The following is a 17,151-nucleotide window of genomic DNA, read 5'->3' on the forward strand; positions in this document are numbered from 1 at the left end:
ACAATAAAAAGAAATATTAGATAGTGTAAAAACATTTACATCTAAATTGGTTAGTTATCCTAAAGAAATTGCTAAAACTTTAAAAGAAAAAGCCTTGTCAGTTTTAAATAAAATAAAAACAATGGGTTTAAATATGAAACAAAATATTTTTGATTGGAAAGACTAGCTTGTTAAATTATCTAAAGATTTATGGGATGAGATAAAGGGTATTTTTGAAGAAATAAAAAATTTCGCTACTAAACCTAAATTTCCTCCTAATGACCCTAGTTATTATAAAGAACCAATATTTACTTAAGTGTTATAAGTAGTTAATTCATTAAAAGTGTAGAATTTGAATTTACATAAGTACTTACTATTTTTGACAGACTAAAACTTATACCCAGTAAATTTATGGGTTTTATTGAATAAATTAAAGAAATGGGATTATCTACTTTTAAATATTGGGATAGAGTTAAGCTAGCATTTAATAATGTGAAAATGGAAGGATAAACTTTGTGGAGTAATATAAAAAGTAGAGCTGACGAAGCTAAAGAATTTTTTGAAAATCAATTCAAAAAGAAAATTGCTCTTTCATCTGAATAAAAAGGAAGACTATTATTTTAAGAAACTTAAAGGCAACTTGATGGAAGTATTGATATTAATAAATTGGATTTTGGAACCGTTTTCGGATAAGTTTAAGATGTAGCATCTAACTTTTAAACTGAAGGGCTTGCTGAAGTAATTAACAATGTAAGTAATTTTAAAAATCAAGTTGAATAATAAACCGAAAATTCAGGAGGATTAATCTAAAAATTAATAAAAGAAATTATTAGCAAATTGGAATTCTCAAAGTCATTCCCTTCATAAAGTAAAATAAATAAAAAAAAAATATATATTATAAAAAAAATATAAAAATATAGCTCGTAAAATTCCAGTAGATTATGCGTTTACATATAATGGAAAAATTGCAAAATTCAAATTGGTTTTAAATGCTTAATGGGAAGTCTCATTTAACACCGGAGTATCATTTAAAAATGGCTTATTAGACTTCAAAGCTGGAGTAAATACTAAAGTAAGTGTAAGTGGTAATATTTCTTTTGGTATTTCAATAGGAGAAGTAGGTGGAACAGCAGAAGGAACATTTTTAAATACATAAGTATAGGTTGGCTTAGGGCTCAAAGTTTTGGAAAAATTCGCTGGTTAAGTTTATGTTGATGGTAGTTTTAGTCCTTATGCATTTAAAATAGGAGCATATTTAAATCTTAGTCTTTAAAAAGAAAACAAAATTTGTGGGAAAAATAATAAACGTTATTTAGGAACTAGTGCTAAAAAAACTAAAGCTCTAGAAACTGCAGGTTCAGCTGCTTCTTCCGCAAATAAAAATTAAAAAGGTGCTAATGCCGCTAATAAAGTTTAAAAAGTTGTTAATTCCGCTAATAAAGCTTAAAACATTGTTAATTCCGCTACTAATTCTGCAAAAGAAAAAGCTATATAAGAGGCTAAAAAACTTGGTTCGGGATCTATTACTAATGTTAAAAGCGCAGTTTAAGATATTGTAGGTGGTGATGCCACAACTTTGGTGAAAAATTAAGTTGATACTGCGAAAAATGTTTGTTAAGTTACTGTAGATGCCATACCTAAGATTGATTATATTTTTGGGCCTTATGAATTTATAGGCGAAACATATAAAAAAAGATTACTTGATAAGTCTTGGAATGGTTATAACTAATCTAAAGATAAATAATGTAATTTTTTATTATTTTATTTATATAAATATATTAATATTTAAAAAAAAAAAGGATGATATTTAATTCAAATTAAATTTTTTGAGCTGAAAAATTTCCTTATTAAAATATTTTTATCTTAAAATGAGAAATTATATATATATATATAATTAGTAATATATAAATTTAAATGAAAATTATTTTTTCATTATAAAAAATAAAATTATTATATTTTTAAGTTTTTTTACTAACAAAAATTTCATTAATTTATTTACGGTTAACTTTTTTTAAATATACCCTTAAATATTATTTCTCCATCCTAATTTTCGATTAATCCAAAGCCTTCCAAATATCCATTAATAAATTGCCCTTAATATGTATATTAATTAGAAGACTTAAAATAAATCCCTTGCCCATGTTTTTGATTATTTTCCCATTCCCCACTATAATAACTTCCATTACAATAAATGTATTTACCATTTCCTTATTTATAGTTATTTGAAAAAAATCCTTCATAAATTTCTCCATTATAAGAAATGTAAATTCCATACCCATTAAATAAATTATTTTTCCATTCTCCTGCATAAAAGTCACCATTTGAAAATCTTTTATTTTAAATTAATTTTTTTTATAAAGTTATATAATAATTTTTTTTTAGTCAACTTATATATTCCAACTCCTTCAATTTATTAATTCTTTATTAATCCTTCATATATTTCATTGTTTTCGAATTAATATTTTTATATATTTTATTTATAATCCCCAAATTCATTATTAAATATAAATTTTCTATAAAATTCTTAGATTATTTCATTATTTACTTTTATTTATTTTTCATAAAAAATACTATTTTTTTAGATTTTGCTTTCTAATTTTAATTCTTCAAGAAAACATTTACTTAAAATTTCTTTATTGGTTTTTAAATCTTATTAATTATCTTTTTGTCCGAATTCGGATATTTTAACATATTAATGATCATTTTTATATAATTTTGAATTTTAATAGGATGATTAATCATTTATTTTTTCAGGATAATAATATTTTTTTTATTAACTAGGCCTAATTCCATATTAATTTATTGAGTCTTTTTAATTTTTGTTATTATATTATTATTTTAAATAATCATTATTTATTAAAGAATCTTCATCTTCGTTTGAAGGAGGTTAAGTATATTTCTTTTACTATTAAATATATTACTTTTTATCTTAAGTTTTATAAGGGAATTATAATTAAGATTAAGATATTATATCATTCTAGGCTTTTTAATATTGTTTTTTAATGATTAAATCAACAGTATTTATTTTATCTATTTTTTGCTAATTATTTTTTTCTGATTATTAATTTTCAAAAGATTCTTCATTTTCTTATTTTTAATTATTATTGCTTTCATATTTTTTTAACTAATGTATTTATGGTTAATTATAATGTATTTAATGACTTAAATTTATACTTTTGGTTATTTGATTTTTTTCAGCATTTAATTTATAATTATATAAATCTAAAAGTTCTGAACTTTTCTTTATTTAAGTTGATTTTTAAAGCCTTAAATATTCACTCATTTTTTTAAATTATATAAATATTTTTTTATATTTATTAATTTTTATGATTTTTTTTTTCAATGTTAATAAATTAAGATTAATGCACTTTAATTTTGTTGATTTAATAATATTTTTTATAAACTCATTTCATAAAATTTATTAAGAGAAAATAAAATATAACTTATATTACATAAAGTAATATAATGATAAATGATAAAATGTTTATAACAAAATTTAAATTAATTTTTAATATCAAATAATTTATATTTATATTATTCTATATAATTAATGCCTATAAAAAAAATATTTAAAAGTTATGAATACAAAATACTATTATTTAATATTTTTTCATTTATATATTGTTTTCAAATATTTATTTTTAGCAATAGTAAATATTTCCTAAGCATTAAAGTCTCCTGTATTTTTGACCATATTAGCAAATAAACTTGATTTAGAAATATGACTATCATTAACATTATTTACCAAAAGTAAAAAAGGGTTATCATTTTCAACCACTAATCCATCAGAAATAATAAATACTTTATCATAATCAGCAATAGTATTAATTCTATGAGCAATAGTAATAACAGTTCTATCCTTGAAATAAATTTTTAAAGCTTATTAAATAAAATTGTCTGTTTTAAAATCCAAATTAGCAGTAGCTTCATCCAAAACTAGTAATTTGCTTTTTTTAACAATAACTCTAGCCAAACAAATAAGTTATTTTTATCCTACAGAAAGTTAATTTTAGATTAAACTATTTAATCCAAATTCTAATTTATTTACAACTTCTTGTAAATCAGTTTTTTTTATAGCATCCCATATTTCTTCATCAGAAAATTCTTCCAAAGGATCAATATTTCTACGAATAGTACCATCAAAAACAAAAGGATTCTATGGAATAATTCCAATATGATTTCTTAGTGTGTGTAATCCTAAATCTTTTGTATTTATTCCATCAATAAATATATTTCCTGACATTTCTGGACACATTCTAAATAAAGCTTATAAAATTGAAGACTTTCCAGCACCTGTTCGACCTAAAAAAGCTACTTTTTCACCTGGTTTTAAATTAAATGAAATTCCATTAAGTATGTTTGGTAGATCTTTTCGATATTTCATGAATAAATTGTCAAAAATAACTTCTCCTCTTTAAATCCAGGAAGCATTTATTTATTTATTAATATTTTCTTGCTTTTTATAGTATTCGCCTTCACTTTCTAAATTTATTAATTATATTAGCCTTTCAACTGAACACATTACTTATTAAAAATTAATACTAGTATAATTAAAAACAAAAACTATCTCAGTAATCATAGTTAAATACACTATAGTTTATCCAAATTCTCGACTATTTTTGATTAAATAAATACTAACTATATATCCTATAAAACTTATAAAAGCAGTAAATTATTAGACATAAAAGGTATAAGCTCGTCCAAATCTCCAATAAGCATAATTAGCTCGAGTACAATTATTACATAATATATTCATTTTTTTGATAAAATTTTATTTTTAATTATATATTTAGATGTGTATAATGCCTTCCATTGACTATTAAAAAAAAGAAAAAACAGGGCTTTTAGAAAGCAGATCAAAATATTTGCATGGAACAAGTACTTACTTTGCATAGCCAAATATATAAAATAATAAAAGCAAAGTAAATATTAATAAAATTAACATATAAGGGTTAAATATGCATATGGTTATAACAATATTTAGTAATTATATTAATGCTTCTAAACTGTCTATTAGGTTTTATATAAACATTAAATCCATTGTTCCTATATCATTTGAAAATTTATTTATTATTTGTCCTGTGGGTGTCTAATCGAAATAATGTGTATGTGTATTTATTAGTTTTTCTATAGTTATTTTATGTAAAGAATAATTTCCTAAATTTATTAAATAAGCACTTAATGCATATTTTAAGAAGCTAACTATTGAATAAGCAATAAGGATAGTTCCTGAAGAGTAAAAGAGATATTTTTTATCTTTTTCTTAATCATAGGAACCAAGAAATTAATAAAAAAGTGTATATAAAGCCTCATTTAGAACATATAAAAAGAAAGTTATCAAAATTAAAGAATAATTATTTATAAATTTTAAATATTAGTAATATGTTTAGAAATTTACATTAATTTTTTCTTATTTTTTGTTTGTTAACAATTTTTTTATAGTTTCTTTATTATCATTATTTTGCTCGCATTATTTTTTTGCAATTAACTATTATTATTATTATCCTAAAGAATGTTAGATTTATTTTTAAAAATCTAATTCTTAAAAAATATTTCCGTTATCTAATCTATATACAAAATCGCATTCTTAAGCAAAATAAATTTAATGGGTGACTAAAAGTACAGTTTTTTTTTATCCTAAATACCCTAAAATTGCATCCTAAAATATTTTTTTTGCCACCAATGTATCAACTGCACTTAATGGGTCATCTAATAAATAAATATCACTATTTTTATAAATGGCTCTAGCCAATGATAACCTCGCTTTTTATCCGCCACTTAAAGTAACTCCCTTTTCTCCTATTTCTGTTTGATCTGCGTCTGGTAATGATTCAATATCTTATCCTAAACAGCATATTTCGCAAACTTTTTAATATAAAATATGGTCATAAGGCTCTCCAAACAATATATTATCCTTAAACTTACCAGTAAATATATAAGGCTCTTGCTCTACATAAGATATAGAACCTTATTTTTTAAAAGTTCCTTAAATGTAAGGAACTTCATCTAAAATAGAAAATAATAAACTACTTTTTCCACTACCTACTTTTCCAATAAATGCATAAATATTTCCTTTTTAAATTTTTAAATTTATATTTTTTAAAGCCATCTTGTTTTTATCCCAAAAGCAATAAAAATTTTTAAATTCAATAATTATATTTTCTTCAATACTTTCTAAGAATTTTTCTTCTTAATTTATTTTAGATATATTTTCTAAATTTATTTTTTAAATCTTTACTTTATTTTTATCTGATTTTAAAAATATTTTTTCTTCTTATTACAAAGAAATTTCTATATATTTGTTGTTTTCAATGGATAATATATTTATTTCTTATTATGCTAATTTTTAATTTTTTTATTATTTTTCTTTTATTTTTATTTATAATTGCCTTATTTCTTCACTATAGTTTTAATTTTATTTTAATTATTAAGTTTTTTATTTTGAAATGTTTAAAAAATCATTAAATCTCTTTAAAATAACTTATAGTTGCTACAAAAAAGTTATACCATATCCAGTAAAAATTATCATATTTTTCGTACTATATAATTATTATAATGTTGCATATATTTTAGAACTAGAAAGTATTTCAGAATCTTAATTATAAATTATTAAAACAGGAATAAACGTACCTAAAATAGTTATGTATTCAATATTTTATTTTAAAAATACCTAGAAAAATAAGTGTAACAGAAGCACATTTATCTAAAATTCTATAAAGATTATATTTTAAAATTAAATTTAATTCTTAAATTCTTATTTAATCAATTCTTTAACTAAACACTTATTCCCAACCATACATTTTAATTAATCTAATTCCTTAAACACATTCATTAATTAAATTCTTTTATTTTTATTTTTATTTATGTTGCATATAATACATAAAAATTATAACATATTTATTTACTAATCTTTTATCAGTCATTATATTTTTTAAACTAATAATTTTCTTTTATTTATATCCTAAAAATAACTAAATAGGTAAGATAATAAATATTATTGCAATACTTAGTATTCCAAAAGCATTAAATCTATAATAAAGTATAATAGCTGATATAATAAATTAAATAGGTAAATAAAGTATATAGAATCCATAAAAAATGTTAACTTCAATATAGTTAATATCATTAGATATTAATCCAAATAATTTCCCAATATTTGATTTTTTTATTTAATTTTAGGTTAAGTCTATGTTTTTTTAATAGAGAAACTAAACTAAACTCATTCTAATTTAAGCTAAATAAAAATTAAATAAATTAATAAATATTATATATTTACCAGATAATTTTGTAGCAAAATACAATCCTCTATTATTAAATATTAAAAATATAAATACTAAAAAATATAATAATAAAGACCATAAAACAGTATTTTTTTCTTCATTTTATTGAAAAGATTGAATGGTTTATTAAATTCCTATTGAATATATTATTTTTAATAAGATAGAACAGCATATTACTATATGACATATTATAAATTATGTTCTAAAAACACAAATAATCATATTATATATATTATTTGGATTAAATAATTATATTATTTTTTATTAGCAATAATTGAAATATTTATGAGATAAATAAACTGAATCTTCAATAAAAGTTAATTAAGGTAAATTATGAATTTCTAAAGGTTTTTTATATTTTAATTTATATTTGTACATTAAATACATAATTTTTATATATTATACATAAATTAATCTAAAAAAAATAGAATATCCCATTGTAAAGTCCTTATTTTCAAGATTTAAATCTTAATGATTATCAATTAAAATTATCTCGTTAAAATTTAGAATTTTCGGAACTTTATTAGAATAAGAAATTAAATCAAATTATGCTTATTATATTTAGTTTTACAATTATTTCATTTAAAAGAATTTTATATAGTATATATAATTATTTTAATATTATAAATTAATATTTATAAAATCTATTATTAAAATTTATTCATAGATACAAATTTAAAATATACTAATATTAAAATTTATCAATATAGCTGAAACTTATCAAAATAAATTTACTTGATATTTACATAATTTAGATTATAAACTATAATTTAAAATAAAATTACTTTAATAATTAGTAAAAATATAAATATAAAAATAAATATAAATATAAATATAAATATATAAATATAAATATAAATATAAATATAAATTTTAATATAAATTTATATAAATTGTTATAATTAATAATATAAAATATACAAATTTTATTTTATATTATTTATTAAATTAACTTTTTTTATTTTATTTTATTTGTATATAATTACTTATTTATTATTTTTAATCTAAATATAATTTTTTTATATTTTATTTAATATTTTATATAACTTTATTTTTTTTAAATTAGAAGTTTGAAATTTGTTTGAATTTTTTTTTAAAAAAAATTATTTTCAATCTTTTTTTTAATCTATTTTTTTTTTTTTTACTAAACTTTATAATATCTATTTATTTAATATTTATAAATTTTTTTTCTTATATTTTTTTTTAACTATTTTTTTTCATTTAATTATATTAATTAAATATATTTTACTTATTTTTTTATAATAAATATATATTAATACTAATTATAGTTTTATTAAATTTTTTATTTTTATAACAATTCAAATTATTAAACATATTTCTTACATTAAATACTTTATTTTTCATTTTGTATTTTTATTATTTTAAAATAAATATTTAAAGATTTCTAAAAATAATTATTATAAAGCATTTAAAACATGCTTTATTATAAATAAATTAAGATAAATAAAAAAATCTAAATTAATCAAAATTATATAACAATTATTATAATTTTTTTAAAATTATTCATAAATAAATTAAATAAACATTTATAAAATAAAATAGTTATGCAATAAATTTTTAATTTAGAAAAATAACCTAACAATTTAATAATACCAGTAGAACTAACAAAAGTAATTTATTCGGAATATGAAGCTGATTTGAATATTATAGATAAGCCCGGTCAAGTTATTTAAAAATAAAAAATATAATTAATATTAAATTAAAAATAAAAAGTTATATGGGAAATCGCTTCATGGTTAATCAAAAATAAAATTTAAAAATGGTAATTATTATGAAGGAAATTTAGATAATGGAATAATAAATGGTTTGTATTATATAAAATATATATTATAAAGTAACTATAAAAAAATATAAAAAATAAGGAACTGGAATATTCAAATGGGCAAATGGTGTTGTTTATCAAGGATAATTTCAAAATAATACAATAAATGGTTTTGGAAAATATACATGGACAGACAACTCTTAATATGAAGGAGAAGTTAAAGATGGTTTAAGACATGGCTAAGGGACTTTAAAAACAGGGGATGGAGAAGCTATTTATATTGGATAATGGTTTGAAGGATAAAGGCATGGAGAAGGCTAAATAAAATTTAGATCTGGGTTTATATTATAAAAAAAAAATATTTGTTTAAATAAAAAAAAGTGCATCTTATAATGGTTAATTTAAAAATGGATTTAAACATGGTAATGGAAAAATGATTTATCCTTCAGGGAATTATTATCAAGGGGAATGGCAAAATGATTTAAAAAATGGGTTATTTTAATTAATTTTTTTATATAGAATTAATAAAAAATTAGATACGGAATAATTATATGGTTAACATAAAGTGAAAAATATTATGGATAATGGAAAAATAATATGTAAAATGGTTTTGGTACACACATATGGTTAGAACCGAAAGGAGAAGGAAAGTTATTAAGAAATAGATATGAAGGAGAGTGGAAAGACGGTTAAAGGCACGGTTGTGGTGTTTTTTATTATGCAAACGGTTCCAAATATGAAGGTGAATGGTAAAATAATTTAAAAGAAGGTTTTGCAATATTTACAGAAGATAATGGTAATATAATATAGGGATGCTATAAAGCTGATAAATTAATAAGACATGAAATTCCTTTAAAGATAATAGAAAGTTAGAGTAAGGTAAGTATGTAATAATTAAATATAGATTCACCTATTAATAATTTGAAGGTAAAAAAAAATGAATAAGTTGTATAAAAAAAGAAAAGTATAACATATAATTAAGAAAATAAAGAAGAAACATTATTGAAGGAAATACAAAAAAAGAAAGAAATAGAAGTAAACCCATATTAATTTATCATAGATATTAGTGATTTAACTCAGAATATGGATGATAAATAAGTTCAAATGATAAATTTAAATATTTAAAATATGCTATTAAGACATAATAGTAACCTCAAATTATGGTATAAGTAGTTTTGTAATAGCTATGAAACTGTTTTAGGAGAAGATTCGTTTGGAATGGATATGGTTGGATTTTGGAAATTAATTAAAGATATGAAAGTTTTGGACTCTTTAGTTTCTTTAGTGGCTTTAAATAGATGTTTCTATTATGGAAGAAAAAATTAGTTTGACATAAAGTCAAATTTGGATTAACTTAAGTTGCAAATCGAATTGAGTAAAAAATTGGATAGAAATCTTTAGTTTGATGAGTTAAAAAATTCTTCTATTTCATATATGCTTACTTTTTAAGAATTCAATCCAGATGTTAAATATGATTTTCAAAAGTAGAATATTATATATAATAAAAAAAATTTTTTTTAGAATAATAGATTAAAGAAACGTAAAAGATAATAATTAAAGAGATAATTAGTTTAAATTATCGTTATCTTATTTAAATATTCACGAAGAAAAAAGAGTAATTCTTTATAGACATTTTGTAGATTTGATTGTAAGATTAAGCTTTTTGAAATATAATAATATAAATTGTTTACATAGGAGCCTGGAAAAATTTATTGTTGAAATAATTCAGCCGTATTTTGAATAAAAATATAATAAAACAAGTAGCATAATAAATATATCAGAATAAAAAAGTCAAACTAATTTGGAAAATTTTGATGTAAAAAAAAAATATTTTTTATTATAATTAAAAAAAAAGATTCATATAAAATAAAAATAAATAATGTGTTAAAATTATTCAAAAATATTAAATGATTTATTTAATCATTTGAAAATAAAAAATAAAAATAATAAATACGGAATAAAAGATGAAACTGTTAAATTTAAGGACCTTTTAATATACTTATAGGTAAATATGGCAATAAAAAAAAAAAACTATATTTAATATTAATAAAAAAAATATAAATATAAATATAAATATAAATATAAATATAAAATTATTTAAATTTTAAGAATCACTAATTAATTACTAATGATATTGATAAAAAAAGCTTCATTTCTTTATTAGAAAAACATTTTGATATTTAAAGTACAGTTTCATATGTAGATTAAATTTAAAGAGAAAAAGAAAAAGAAAAAAAAGATAAAGAAAAGGATAAAAAAAAAAAGAAAGCATTTTATACTAATTCATAAAATATAATTTCATAATAAATATTACTTGATTAATCATTTTATATAAATGAAAAATATAAAGATATTAAAAATAAAAGATTATCATAAATATTTTTAAGTGAGTTAATTTAATTTGAAATTAATGATTTAATATGTTTATATATAATTAGAAAAGATAAAGACTTACAAATTTTTAAAGATGAATAGGAGTTTTTAAAAAAAGTATAAAAATATTTCGAATTATTAAAGATTAAATAAAATTTCAATATTAATGATGTTAAACTTTTATAAAAAAAGGACTATAGATAATGGCCTTTTAGCATAAAAGATAAATTGTATTTAATAAAAATAATAAATTTATAAATTTTTTTATAGAAAAGAATAGCTAGCTTTAGATAAACTAAAAAAATTAGAATAAGAAAAATTAAGAAAATAAAGAGAAGATGATAGAAAAAGAGAGTAATAAATTAATTATTTATGTATAATAAATAAATGTTATAAATATGTAGATAAAGAGAAAGGGCTAAAATGGCTCTAGAAGATTATAATATTGAATCAGACTATGAAGATGAAGTAGAAAATTATTTTGCGTGAATGCATTAATTTAATTATATAAAAAATATTAAAATTAATAAATTTTTATTAAAATAAAATATATATAAAAACTTTATTATAAATATATATATTTAAATATATAAATATAATATAAATATAAATATAAATATAAATATAAATATAAGTTTTATTTAAGTTACTTATACTAATTAAATAACAAATGATAAAATTAAAAATTATATAAAATATATTTATAAATAATTAAAATTTTATAAATATGAAAAATTAATATTTATATTTATTTTTAAATGCATATAAAGAATTTTTCCTTTTAAAATATCTAATTTTCTTTTAAACAAATAAAATAATATTAATAAGAATAAAATTACTTGTTTATTTTATTTAAATCTTTTAAATACAATAAACTATTTAATTTTTATTTTTAATTTTAGAAAATATATCATTATATATTTTTTTTATTTATATAATAATATTATCTTTATCTTAAATTAAAATAATAATAAAAAATATATAAATTTTATTAAAAAAAAAAACAAATATTATAAAATAAATACTATTAATTTATGATTCAAAAAATATTTTTAAAATACAATTGATAAAAATAATATAAAAAAAAGCAAAAGTATTATAAGTAAATAAAATTAAAATCAAGCTGTTTAAAATTTAAAATTAGCTAAAAGATTTTACTAATTTAAGTTAAGATTTTTTTATTTTTTTTTAACTAAGAATTAACTTATGATTTATAAAAATTTTTCATGAAATTATAATTAATGCTAAAATAAATAAAATATTCAAATTAATATTTCTTATAAATGTTACCTTTTACTTACATCATATTTTAATAAAAAAGCTAAATAGTCTTTAAATTTAGAAAAGAATTTTTAAGAAAACCAATAAATAGAAATATTAATAATTTAATAGACTTATTAAAAAATTAAAAAAACTCAATTCATAAATCAAAATTCAATAATGAATTTTTTGAAGATTTAAATAATATTATTTTAAATATACAAACTAAAAAAACATATTATGATGATTATTATCGATAGAAATGTTATTAGTAAATTAAAAAGATAAAAGACATTTTAAAATATATTTCCTTCTTCAATAAGTAATACAGGGAAAAATAATAGTAGAGTCAAATTAATTTTTATCAAACACTTTTTAACAAATAATATCCACGTTTTTAATAAAATGAGTAATCTGAGCTAGATCATAAAAATAGAATTAAATAGAATTTATCGCAACTGCAGCCTTTTTAATTTAAATTTTAGAAATTAATATATTTATTAGTTTGGAAAAATTTAGTTTGAGAAGGGTTAAATAAATAGAATTCTATTTATAATAGATAATAAATATACAATAAAATAAAATATTTAAAATATCATATTATATTAATTAAATTGTATAAATAAAGCAGGAATTAATATCATGATTTTATGTCAATTTTTATAAAATTAAAACTAGATAATATATCCAAAAAATTAGAAACAATATATTCTGTTTTTTTGTTAATAATAAAAATAATAAAGAGTTTTTTATTATTTCTGTTGTATATTAAAATTAAAACTTTTTTACTTATTTTTATGTAAAATTTAAAGTATAAATAGATATTCTTTCAATTATTTTTAATCTAATTTTATATTTTAATAATTACTAAAAATTATATTATTAAAAAGATAAAATTATATTAATAAGTACAAAATAAAAAAAGTGAAGAAAATATATATATATAAATAAATATTTTTATAAATTTTTTTAAAAAAAAAATAAAACAAAAATATTTTTTTATAAAAAAAAAGAATAAAATGTCTGACGTACCCCCAGCAACTGATGTAAATAAAATAAATAATAATAATAATCTCAAACAAAAAAATATAAAGGGAGTATAAAAAAAGGTAAAAAAATAAATGAAATTAACTTAACAAGCGTTTATTCCAGAAGAAGTTGTACCAGCAGTCCAAACTTAATAATAACCTCAATAATAATAAACAGTCGGTTGGTCTGAAGATTTTACAATTCCTACATTAGAATCTCTTCCCCCATTTGATGAATAAGGTAAAAGATAAGGAGTTTGGTTAGAAGGTGGATACTGTTTTGGAGAATGGTATTATGACCTCAATGGTAATCCTGTATTTATATCGCCTGCATATGAAGGAGACATGGTCGGTGATTTATATGATTAGAATAGTGATTTATACTTGAACTTTATAAATGATTAATTAGGAAGACCCCTTCCTGTAATATTAACAACTGAAGATAATAAATACTTTTAATTTACACCTGTGTTATAATATAATTATGTATAAAGCTAAAATAATTAAGCTAATAATAAGCAACAATAAAAATTAAATTAATATAAAAAAGAATAACAAAAAGAAAAAAAGCCTGCTCCTAAAAAAGAGCCACCACCACCAAGTAAAAAACTTAAATTAATTTAAAATAAAATAAATAAAAATAAAATAGAAATTCCTAAAAGACTCTAATAACTTTAAGAATAATAAAAAGACGGAAAAGTAGCTACCCAAACCGTTTAAGCAGATTACAAACATGAAAAATAAATAACTTTAGAAGAAGCCAGAGAATATGAACTAAAGAATTATAAAGATGGTAATGAATATGCATTAGTTGATAAAGATAGAGAATCAGCCAATATAGTATTCATCGGACACGTTGATGCTGGAAAATCAACTTTATCAGGCCGTATATTGAAGAATTGTGGAGAAGTTGACGAAGTAGAAATTAGAAAATATGAATAAGAAGCTAAAGAAAATAACAGAGAAAGTTGGGTTTTAGCATATATTATGGACATAAATGATGAAGAAAGAACAAAAGGTATCACAGTAGAATGCGGAAAAGCTCACTTTTAATTATAAAATAGAAGATTTGTACTTTTAGACGCACCTGGACATAAAAATTATGTACCAAATATGATTGCAGGAGCCTGCTAAGCTGATATAGCTGCTTTGGTAATATCTGCTCGTTAAGGAGAATTTGAAGCAGGATTTGAAGGAGGTCAAACATAAGAACATGCTCATTTAGCAAAAGCTTTAGGAGTACAACATATGGTTTGTGTGGTAACAAAAATGGACGAAATTAATTGGGATAAAGGTAGATATGAATATATTAAAGAATCAGTAGATCATTTTTTGAGAACATAAGTAGGTATTACTAGTATTGAATGGGTACCTATAAATGGATTTTTAAACGAAAATATTGATACGCCTATTCCTACTGAAAAATGCAATTGGTATACTGGAGATACTCTTTTTGATAAATTTAATAAAGCTCCAGTTCCTGTCAGAGACTCGAATGGACCAGTTAGAATTCCTGTACTTGATAAGTATAAAGAATAAGGTTAATTTATATTTGGTAAACTTGAATAAGGTACAATTAGAGAAGATATGTGGGTTACTCTTATGCCTAATATGAAATAATTCTAAATTAGTTCTATTTATAATACTAAAGATTAAAGAATTTTTTATGCATCAGCTGGTGAAAATATCAGAATTAAAGTTAAAGGTATTGATGAAAAAGATATTGAAAGAGGCTTTATGGTATGCAGTACTGATGATTTGTGTCCTATTACTTAATGTTTTGTAGCTGAAATCACTATTCTTTAGTTACCGGTACATAAACCTATATTTTCTTAAGGATATACTTGTGTTATGCATCTACATACTTGTGTTGTTGATATTGAAATCGAATAAGTTGAAGCTGTCCTTAATCCTGAGAATAAAAAACTAACTAAAAATACCTTTTTGAAAAGTGGATAAATTGGTGTTGCTAAAATTATGGTATATTTTTTTATTATTTATTTTTTTATTTTTATTTTTAGATTCCGAAAAATATTTTATGTCTTGAAAAATTTGAAAAATTAGACCATTTGGGAAGATTCACTTTAAGAGATGAAGAAAAAACTATTGGTTTTGGAAAAGTTATGAAAATTAAACCTTATGTTTAATAGTGAAATTTATTTTTAAATTAAATATTTATAACATTATGATTAAAGTTTTTTATTTCGAAATATTATATTTTATTTTTTTGGAAATAAAATGTTGAAAAATTTTTTTATCAAGTATTAAAAATTTAGTTTTTTTAAAATCATATTTATAATTTCAAAAAAGAAAAATATTTGAAAAAAAAAATTGATTTCCAAAAAAAATAAAAAAAAGTATTATAAAAAAATTATTGGCAATAAAAAAATGAATATATCACATTATAACATTTTTTTTTTTTCAAATATATATATATGTTAAAATATTTATTATTTATGTTTATATACTTTTTATATAATTTTTTATTATTTTTTAACTTCTATTCATTATTATTTCGTACTTTTACTTAATTTTGGTGATTATGGATATGTTAATAATGAATTGCTTTTTTTAATAATAATTGGTTTGTATTTTCTTATTGGAGTAGCCTAATTAAACAAAAACATATGTATCACTATTAAAAATAAATATAATAAATTTGAAATTACTTTGAAAAAACTTGATGCATTTTCATTAGTCTCCATACATTTAATATTATAAATTGATTTTTATTAATATGATTTTTTTTTTATTTTTTTATTCAATTTTGTTTCATTATCTAAAAAAATTACGGAATTATTTTCGTAAAAATTTGATTCAATTTATGATTCATTTTATGATTCATTTTAGATTTAAAATGATTCATAATAATCTATTTTTTATTATTAAATAGAATCTTTATCTGAATAGATTTTTATCATTTTTTCGTCTTCTTGCCTCATTTTAATATTTATATTTCTTTTTGAAATAAATTTATTTTTATTAATTAAAATTTTACTTACACTTCATTTTATTTTTACTCACTATTTTCTAGTTATTTTTATAAAATTTAGTTAGGTTCTTTCTTAACTCCATTCAAATTATAAAATGATTAAGTTAAACTTTTTATAAAAAGTATTTAATTTTAAAATTATTTTTATTTTTATTTTAATACTTAATTTAAAAATTATCTACATTATTTTAAATATCATTATCATTTTCCCTTTATATAAAAGTGTTTTTATTATTATTATTATTACAATATATTTACCTATTTTATTTAAAATTAAATTGCTCAGTAAAAAAGTTCAAAATATTTTTAACATTTTACATTGTAATATTTTTTAAAAAAAATATTAATAATAAAGATTATATTAAAATTATTATTTTGAATTTTAAATTTTAAAAATAATAAAACAACAAAAAAACTGTTTTATAATAGTTATTTAATTCTTTTGGATTACAAATT

The 17,151-nt window shown here is 18.9% G+C and overlaps 3 protein-coding genes across 3 annotated transcripts, besides 24 other annotated features; 2 read left to right on the forward strand and 1 right to left on the reverse strand. All coding sequences in view use genetic code 6, as the record gives it.

Moving 5' to 3' along the window:
• The first annotated feature begins 28 nt into the window (after nucleotides 1-28).
• IMG5_167710 (hypothetical protein) lies at nucleotides 29-1,805 on the forward strand. The gene is made up of 3 exons (XM_004030050.1): nucleotides 29-847; nucleotides 900-1,724; nucleotides 1,779-1,805. Coding segments are annotated over exons 1-3 (1,284 nt in total). The 5' UTR covers nucleotides 29-390; the 3' UTR covers nucleotides 1,781-1,805.
• Nucleotides 1,348-1,445: a microsatellite.
• A 1,784-nt stretch (nucleotides 1,806-3,589) lies between the features above and the next one.
• IMG5_167720 (hypothetical protein) lies at nucleotides 3,590-7,360 on the reverse strand (the record flags this gene model as incomplete). Its single annotated transcript, XM_004030051.1, has 5 exons — nucleotides 3,590-6,153; nucleotides 6,382-6,609; nucleotides 6,650-6,821; nucleotides 6,885-7,284; nucleotides 7,314-7,360. The coding sequence occupies 5 exons, from the start codon at nucleotides 7,358-7,360 to the stop codon at nucleotides 3,590-3,592; spliced, it is 3,411 nt and encodes a 1,136-aa protein (XP_004030099.1).
• Nucleotides 7,010-7,062: a microsatellite.
• Nucleotides 7,300-7,332: a microsatellite.
• Nucleotides 7,361-8,059: 699 nt separating the features above from the next.
• Nucleotides 8,060-8,143: a microsatellite.
• Nucleotides 8,060-8,154: a microsatellite.
• Nucleotides 8,068-8,153: a microsatellite.
• Nucleotides 8,155-8,183: 29 nt separating the features above from the next.
• Nucleotides 8,184-8,259: a microsatellite.
• Nucleotides 8,260-8,440: 181 nt separating this feature from the next.
• Nucleotides 8,441-8,478: a microsatellite.
• A 160-nt stretch (nucleotides 8,479-8,638) lies between these two features.
• Nucleotides 8,639-8,694: a microsatellite.
• A 91-nt stretch (nucleotides 8,695-8,785) lies between these two features.
• On the forward strand, nucleotides 8,786-15,934 carry IMG5_167730 (hypothetical protein). Its single transcript, XM_004030052.1, has 14 exons — nucleotides 8,786-8,944; nucleotides 8,994-9,084; nucleotides 9,143-9,380; nucleotides 9,424-9,534; nucleotides 9,579-10,526; nucleotides 10,564-11,047; nucleotides 11,152-11,645; nucleotides 11,686-11,769; nucleotides 11,820-11,883; nucleotides 13,689-13,721; nucleotides 13,770-14,126; nucleotides 14,274-14,304; nucleotides 14,353-15,683; nucleotides 15,725-15,934. The coding sequence occupies exons 1-14, from the start codon at nucleotides 8,825-8,827 to the stop codon at nucleotides 15,854-15,856; spliced, it is 4,518 nt and encodes a 1,505-aa protein (XP_004030100.1). The 5' UTR covers nucleotides 8,786-8,824; the 3' UTR covers nucleotides 15,857-15,934.
• Nucleotides 9,603-9,642: a microsatellite.
• Nucleotides 9,610-9,650: a microsatellite.
• Nucleotides 11,096-11,134: a microsatellite.
• Nucleotides 11,261-11,291: a microsatellite.
• Nucleotides 11,960-12,042: a microsatellite.
• Nucleotides 11,979-12,048: a microsatellite.
• Nucleotides 11,982-12,048: a microsatellite.
• Nucleotides 11,982-12,049: a microsatellite.
• Nucleotides 12,106-12,152: a microsatellite.
• Nucleotides 12,112-12,167: a microsatellite.
• Nucleotides 12,116-12,149: a microsatellite.
• Nucleotides 12,388-12,465: a microsatellite.
• Nucleotides 15,687-15,722: a microsatellite.
• A 67-nt stretch (nucleotides 15,935-16,001) lies between the features above and the next one.
• Nucleotides 16,002-16,051: a microsatellite.
• Nucleotides 16,052-16,516: 465 nt separating this feature from the next.
• Nucleotides 16,517-16,556: a microsatellite.
• The last annotated feature ends 595 nt before the right edge of the window (nucleotides 16,557-17,151 follow it).

The sequence above is a fragment of the Ichthyophthirius multifiliis genome (genome assembly GCF_000220395.1).
Source record: "Ichthyophthirius multifiliis unplaced genomic scaffold scaff_1120509251245, whole genome shotgun sequence".
NCBI lineage: Eukaryota > Ciliophora > Oligohymenophorea > Hymenostomatida > Ichthyophthirius > Ichthyophthirius multifiliis.